At 38.5% G+C, this 7,500-nt stretch overlaps 1 protein-coding gene across 1 annotated transcript in view; it reads right to left on the reverse strand.

Annotated features, from left to right (window-relative positions):
* LOC140927970 (cleavage and polyadenylation specificity factor subunit 1-like) overlaps positions 1–7,500 on the reverse strand; it is a 69,867-nt gene that overhangs the window by 25,355 nt on the left and 37,012 nt on the right. Inside the window, exons 24-33 of the mRNA XM_073377674.1 lie at positions 7,241–7,414; positions 6,160–6,343; positions 5,258–5,330; positions 4,841–4,899; positions 4,596–4,748; positions 4,096–4,212; positions 3,135–3,225; positions 1,948–2,032; positions 674–815; positions 149–217 (exon numbers count right to left, since the gene is read on the reverse strand). Coding sequence (XP_073233775.1) covers positions 149–217; positions 674–815; positions 1,948–2,032; positions 3,135–3,225; positions 4,096–4,212; positions 4,596–4,748; positions 4,841–4,899; positions 5,258–5,330; positions 6,160–6,343; positions 7,241–7,414 — 1,147 coding nt within the window. The remainder of the gene's footprint in view (positions 1–148; positions 218–673; positions 816–1,947; positions 2,033–3,134; positions 3,226–4,095; positions 4,213–4,595; positions 4,749–4,840; positions 4,900–5,257; positions 5,331–6,159; positions 6,344–7,240; positions 7,415–7,500) is intronic.

The following is a 7,500-nucleotide window of genomic DNA, read 5'->3' on the forward strand; positions in this document are numbered from 1 at the left end:
ATCGGCGAAAGCTTGGATTTTAGATTTTACTTTTTAAACAGCAGTTCAAGGTCTCCCTAGAACAGTTTTACATTTTGAAATCTAGAAAGCAGATCAAATGCCAATGCATAATTCTTTAACGCAAAATAAGCTAGTAACCAGGAAGTACCTTAAACTTATTCTTAGTGAGTGGCTGGCCAGGCTCAGGAACAACTTCAATAATGTCAAATATCAAAATCTGTAAGCAAATGCAATAAAGTTATTTTTGAATGAAAAAGTTACTCGCTCACTACTATTATCTACAATAATTGGTCCTTCCACTACCGAATGGCCAGTTGGCAAAATGGCGCAAGTTAGTGTACGGTCGGAGTAGCCAGAGTCTACAGTAAAGGGATGCAGGAAAAAATATACTGGAAAACATTTGCATAAGAAAGGTAAACCTTGACTTTACCAATCCAAGTGCAGAAAATGTTTGGACAGACTGGACAAACTAAACTTATTGATGGCAGCGAGACTACGAAGCCAGATTTAAGAGACAGAGATGAAGGAAATTCGATACTTGAGTGGCAAACGAAGATCAGCTATTAGTCAATAAAAATATAGCTACTCTAGCGGGTGCATGTGCGTAGAGTGAGGTACAAACTACAACACTACAACCACTCTACGCAGAAAAAAGCAACAAATGGTATAATACCCGTCCTCTGCAAGTGATATCTTCACCATACACATGTGTGGTACCAACACAGATGAATCCCTTGTGACCTGTGTGTGTCTCCTGACTTGAAAGCATTAAATTCTTACAAGTGGTCACGTGTTCCCAGTCCTCCATTTCAATTCTGAAGCATTAATACAATGTAAGACAAAGTAAAAAAGAATGATATGATGGCATATAATGAGAGAATCCTTCACACGAAATCAATCCTACATACAAATAAAACTATGACCAATCAACAACTGTATCTATTCTTAGAGTTATACCTAGCATCTTGTGCCAATGCTGCCCACAATAGTAAACTAAACACCGCACGGTTAGCTGAGTTGGTAACTGCCGGGCTGCTGAGCAGGAGGCCCTGAGATTAAACCTTGGCCAGACCACCCACCAAGGTCTTCAAAACATGTCAAAAAACTGGTCAAATCATGCCGGCTGTAATTAAAACCCTTTTTCAGTTCAGACGATCGCGTCATTGAGCGGTAACATTTAGCCATTGACTCACTATATTTCCTCAATCCTTACCACATCAGTTGGGACATAAAACAACCCGTGATATTGCTCAAAACGTGTAGAGGATGTAGCACTCGTGTCATGGCCCTCCTGATTTGAGCCGTCATTGACCTGGGGTGGGGTGGGTTGAGGTGAGATCAAACATAGGCTGAAGCGGCTGCAATGTGCGCCTTTACATGCCGACGTCCAGTCTCACCTCTCTGCTCCCTTCACAACTCAGACACTAGGGACCTTAAGATCCGAGGACGGCGACGGCAGAGAAAGCGTCACTTAAAAGTGAATTCCCGTTCTTTCAATCTTCATAGCGATTTCTCCAAGTCACTAACTTTGTGAAATGTAGGCGAACCCTCCTAAAGTTGAATTCCTAAGAACCGTTTTCAAGTTCAGAAAGAGAGAGGAAGTTTCGTAGTCGCTTGTGTACTTCCTCTGTACATCGTGAAATTAGGCATTTTCACGTCGTAGTCGTGCAGTGACGGCAAAGAAATGTACAAAAAAGCGTGATGCACGTGCAAAATTGTTGTTTTGCTAATTAAAACTATTGCTTTTGTGGCGTTCCCGTTGCCGTCGCCGTCGCCGTCGTCGGATCTTAAGATCCCTACTGGCTATAGGACAGGGAAAACTCGCACGTGCTTTACTTTGTTCAGTTATAACAATACTTTTAATGTGCACTTAAGTTTAATTGCTTGATCTATATGTGTAGATTGTGCATCTAAGTTGTCCTGTAACTTTGCTGCAGACAGACTCACCGCGTGCTTGGTATGATTTCCCAACTGACTGGGGAAATAAGCTGCAAGCTGAACCGATCAATGATTGGATACACAAATCTCTCATCTACAAATAAAATGTTTGTTAAGGACGTTCATGGGGAAATCTTGTTACAGTGGAACCCCGCTCTACGGACACCCGCTTTACACGGACAGTTTCGTTTGTCCCGACAAAAAGTTCACATATTTTCTCTAAAATTACCCCGCTTTATACGGACACCGGTTAATACGGACAACGGACATTTTTCTGTGTCCCGAGTCACAAACTCTCATATATTGTCAACCCCGCTTTATGGACATTGATTATCTGCACACTGTCTATTTTCATTGTCACAACGGTTATATAATCACTCAAGTAAGCAACTCATGTAACAAATTCCTCCCAAAATGCTGGTGGTGGTGGTGGTGGTGGGGGGGGGGGGGGGGGGGGGCATTGAATTCATTCTGGAGGTAATGATGTCTGAAAGACCCTGCTAATTGTCCGATACTTAACTTTTACTGTTCGAGAATAAAATTAAAGGACAACTTGCACAAACGTTGAAAGAAAATTTATCTTTTCCCACTTTCCACTGGAGCTTGTTAAAAGAATTTCAACATTTTACATGAAAACGCTCCATGGATTCTTACAACCGGGAATAAAATCTGGGTAACAGGCCATTAAATGACGAAAAATAGACAGTCCGTAGTACTCCTATTTATACCTAGATGATGAACAGAAACAGCTTCCGCTCAAGTATAATCTTCCAAAAAACTACTTGAGATTATGAGACAGCTTTGATAAAATATACCTTCAACAATGCATTGGCGGTACAACTTTACAGAAGTTACTTCTAACCTCTCTTCCTCCATATTCAAAGTTGATTCTAGAAGGATTCCTAGTCAGGGCATTCTTCATAAAACAGAAACTACATTTATTCAGGCAGGAGGACCTCAAATTCTGCTGATTCTGGATTTCTGTGCACATGGAAAGCCGGTCTCCATAGCGGTATTGTTTAAGATTGCATGTTCAAATCGTCTTTACTTGTTGGGGCAGGTTTTAATAACTTGAGATTTTAGTATGGCCTTATGGCTACGTTTCAGATTAATTATACCTTAAATGAAGATTATGATTTCATTTTAAAAAATGGTATTACCATTGTCTTAATAAGGAACTCAAAAATACAGAATACCTCGATCAATGCCCTCTGGTTCATGATCTTCAGAATTCAACTTGACAATCTTTTTTGTCTGCTCTGATAAGCTTGTAACAACTGCATACGTCTGGTCAAAAGAAATAGCCTCACAGTTAATGAGTTAGCCGATCACTTCTGTAAACACTCTGCTCGTTTGGAACACTGAACACTCGATTTTAGGAAACTCCCAGATTCCCTTCCATTTCCTTTGATCAGACTCTATAATCCTACCACAATTTTTCGAACCCTCGATTTTTCGAAACTCCCGATATTTCAAACTAATTCTGCTTCCTTTCCCGAAAATTTACATTCGGTTTCTCGAACTTTGACAATTCAGGAACCAACAAAAACCGGTTTTAGCCACCCGTACTATTGGAACAGCATTAGCATTCAACAAGTTGCAAAGACGTGTTTTCAGGCAGTTCAGTTTATTCCAAAGCAAGTGAAAAATCTGTCATTTACGTCGCAAAGAAGCTACATCGCCGTTATTACCCATTATCAAGAGTCTCTTCAAGCATCCTAGAGAAGAGTTTCCGGTTGAAAAGAAGCAAGAGCTTATCAACCGTTATCTTAGCGAAGTAAACTACTAATGTTTTGTTTTTCCACTGTGGGCCTCTTTTACAGTAAATGGAAGGAAATGCTGTGTAAAGTCCACGCAAATTTTACACATACCTTATCAATATAGTAATGGTTTTATTTGCTTAGTTGGTTAAATCGTTTAATTTTCAGTACATGTTCGGTTTTTTTTAAAAAGAATAAAGATGCTACGATCAATACACTGACACGCAAGAGTGCTATACTACCTTCGTTTCCTGTGGCCTTCTTAGTTATTATAAAACAATACCGGGATAAAATAGGTGTAATTCAATGCCGCCTTTGCGATTCCACTGTATTACTCAACTGACATTGTTTAGCAACTCTCTTAACGATGCAGATTAACTCTGTTTATATTATGTACCTTGCTTTCTCTGTTATAAGCAACAAAATGAGGTGTACATCTAAGAGGAACCTTCCGCACAGGCCATGGTGCATCATAACTTAGATGCGTTGGAAGAACTGAAATTCGCAATTCTCCCTGAGAAGGAAACAACATTATATACCAACAATCATGAATAAGGTATTGTTGTTAAAGCTAAAAAAGCACAAACAAAGCAGAAAAACGATCAAAAAGTCCATTATAACATTTTGCCAGACTGGAAGAACAAAGTTGAAATAGATTTGTCTTGTTTACTGCATTTACAAGGAATAATTAAAAAGTATTCGAAGTATCTCATTCTGTTGTAAGTTTATTATAGTTTAAAATTTAGAGAAATATCTTCATTTCCGGGTTGGGAAAAAAGCGCTTGTACGTTCTTGCAGATCGTGGTATTTGATCATCTTCAGATGGATAACATATCAGTAGCACTACCTTAAACACAACTAATATGTATTAAATCAAATTAAGATAAAACAATGCACCTTCTTGTTGAAGTATAGAAACCCTTTAGGGCAGTTGACATTGTGAAAAGGAGCAAAGCAGGTAACAGCGCCATCAATATTCATGGGATGAGCTCGCAGTGCCCCTCTGCTGGTCACAAACAGCCAGTGAGGGTATGATCCACATACAAATACCTATAGTAACAACATTCAATACTTCAGTCCTAAAGAGGAGAGTAATTGTTCAAACGCAAAGTTCTTGAGATGGAAAATTGTGAGTTACTTACTCCTGAATATGATGAAATATCACTGAAAACACGCAAACTTGCAACTCTTGGTTTACTTCCTGCAAAGGCAATGAAAAAAGAAATTATACAGCCCATTACTCCTACTCCAGTTATATTTTGCTATATTTTACCAGCAGCCAACATGGGTCGGGTGTCCTTTCTTTGTGAAACTCATGAACAACTTACAAGTGAGGGTTTCATAATTTTGCCAGTAAGTGTTACTAACATTGCTTTTGGTCCTTGTTACCTTTTGAAATTCTTTAAACTTTTCTCGCTTAAATAATTAAAAAATTAATAGGGTAAATAAACTCATTAACCGCCTAAGGACTGGTGATATTTTTCCTACTTTGATTTGTAAGTTGGCTGACACATTTGGTTATGTACTGGTACGTTAAAAAGAAACATAATGATTGTTACCCTGACTGACATCATTCTGCTTTACTTTTTGCTGCTTTGATTTCTTGTCTCGAATGAGCAAATTGTGCTGCAACTAAACAAAACATCAAAAGTACAAGAAACTGTGTAACTGTTTTAATTGTGTGAATGTCAAAGTTTCCAAAATACGCGTTGAAAGAGGAGGGAAACCAGACGTTTTGAGGGTGCTCCCTCGTCTTCAATCGATTAAAAGTAACTTTTAAACTACTCTGCTGTAGAAGATGGAGCATTCTTGAAATGTCTGGCTTTCCTCCTTTTTCAATGCATATTTAAACAAAACATCTTCTGCGTTTAACTTTTAGATTATGGAGCGTTCAGAATAATAAATGGCTTATTTGTTTGTATTCAAACATTCTCCCCCAAAAAGATACTTTGCCTCAGGTTGCTCTCTAGCTTTGTGTAAATGTGGTTCATGTTAAGTGTGGGTAACACATAACTGTAGTCAAATCCAGAAGAGGGCAGAAATGCTCATAGTTGCTTCATACTCTTCATGCTACATTCAACAGAAGACAAAAGCAATTTTCCGCTTTGTGCAATATTAAAGTTCTGTGATGTCTTTATAAACTGCGTGACAGTTATTTGTTATGGTCATTTGTGACATGCGCTTCACTTATATGCAGTCAAAATGACATTTGATGGCAACTCAGAAAGCCAAAACAACGTGTCTACTTTAACCTGCACGCCATGTCGAGAACTCCCTAAGTACTGTTCTGCCTAAGGCTTGTCTTGTGATTTATGGTATATAACTCTGTAGACTGGGAAAAAAGACTATTTGTTCATGGAAACTCATGCATCAATAGAAATATCAAATCATTTTCTAGTTTTTGATCAAGATGCCAACTCAACAGAGACAGATGCCTATGTACAGAGATAAGTTTACACACCTTTCTGAATCTAAGATTCAAATGGGCCTCAAGAGAGGCTTCCGTGAATGTGAAAGCTTCATACACCAAAAGATCTTGTTCCACAACTGCAATTAACATGGGCCTTCTGTTTTTATGTCCCATGCCAGTTAATAAGACTTCTTTCACAGGCAGGCTATCCTCTGTAACGACACCCCCTGTCATACTATGCAAAGATAAACGTACATATTTTCCATTAAATGAAAATAACTAAATTATTTTCCTACCTGGTCAGAGTATGTAAGACTGTTCCTCACCCTAAATTCCCACCAAACGTTTAGACATGGGGTCAGTCAAATATTCCCCAAATGCTCTCAATTAATTTTTAAATCCCAGTTATATGTTATTGAATTTACTTTAAAGTTAAACAAGTGAAAGATGTTAAATGCTATTTCCTTTTAAAAAAGATAACAAAAAATGTAAATATGTCCGGAATCTATTCTCTCACCCTCTCCACTGTATGGACCTGCTTACAGAACATCAATTTTTATTTTTATTTCAATTGCAGAGGCTACCCAATCCAGTTTGTTGCTTTTTACTAAATGTGACTTTACCTTACGATATGTGAAAAGGGACGTCAATTGTGCAGCAAAATTGCCAGATTATTGAACAATTAACCGAGAACACCTTGGGACGAAGTTGAGTTGTTTTGGTAGTGAGTACATAATGGCGGAACATTTCACTCGTTTCACAAGGAAGAAATGGGCGAACTATTGGCTAAAAACATAGCAAGAACAACAAGAAGACAACTCGACGGGCGACATCTGCTGTTTGGAGAATGGTTGCAGCACTGAACAAGCCCTTATCTCGTAAACTTCCTGATAAACAGGCAATTGAAGATGAACTTGACATCGATGGAGGTAAGCCTGTTTTAGCTTGTTTTTAAACTAGGAATTATTTTGAATGAATAATAAAACAATTATTGAATTCGGCTTTCGCATCCTCTAAAGAACTATGGAGATCTCGGAGGGTGTTCTCCGCCAAGGCCTATATAACACCCTCCTCGATCTCAGCCTCATCCAATACTTGTTAGTTATATATTAATAATCACACTGCCGAATACCTTGCAGCAGATGCTGAACCACTGTCAACTAACACCCGTGGAGCCATATTGAAGTTCTTTACCAAGAAAACTAATTTGAAGTCAGGCAATGTGTATATCTCCATGACACCATTATCACGACAAGCTACACACCACCATGTTGGCTTTACCAACTCTTCACTGGATTCCTCCACACTGGAAGAGAAAATGGTAATAATATTATAACAGTGGTTAAAGCTAGAATTTAATCCTTTTTTGCTGCCAAAAAGCCCGCGCTTTTC

This window comes from Porites lutea, chromosome 2, assembly GCF_958299795.1.
Source record: "Porites lutea chromosome 2, jaPorLute2.1, whole genome shotgun sequence".
In the NCBI taxonomy this organism is placed as follows: domain Eukaryota; kingdom Metazoa; phylum Cnidaria; class Anthozoa; order Scleractinia; family Poritidae; genus Porites; species Porites lutea.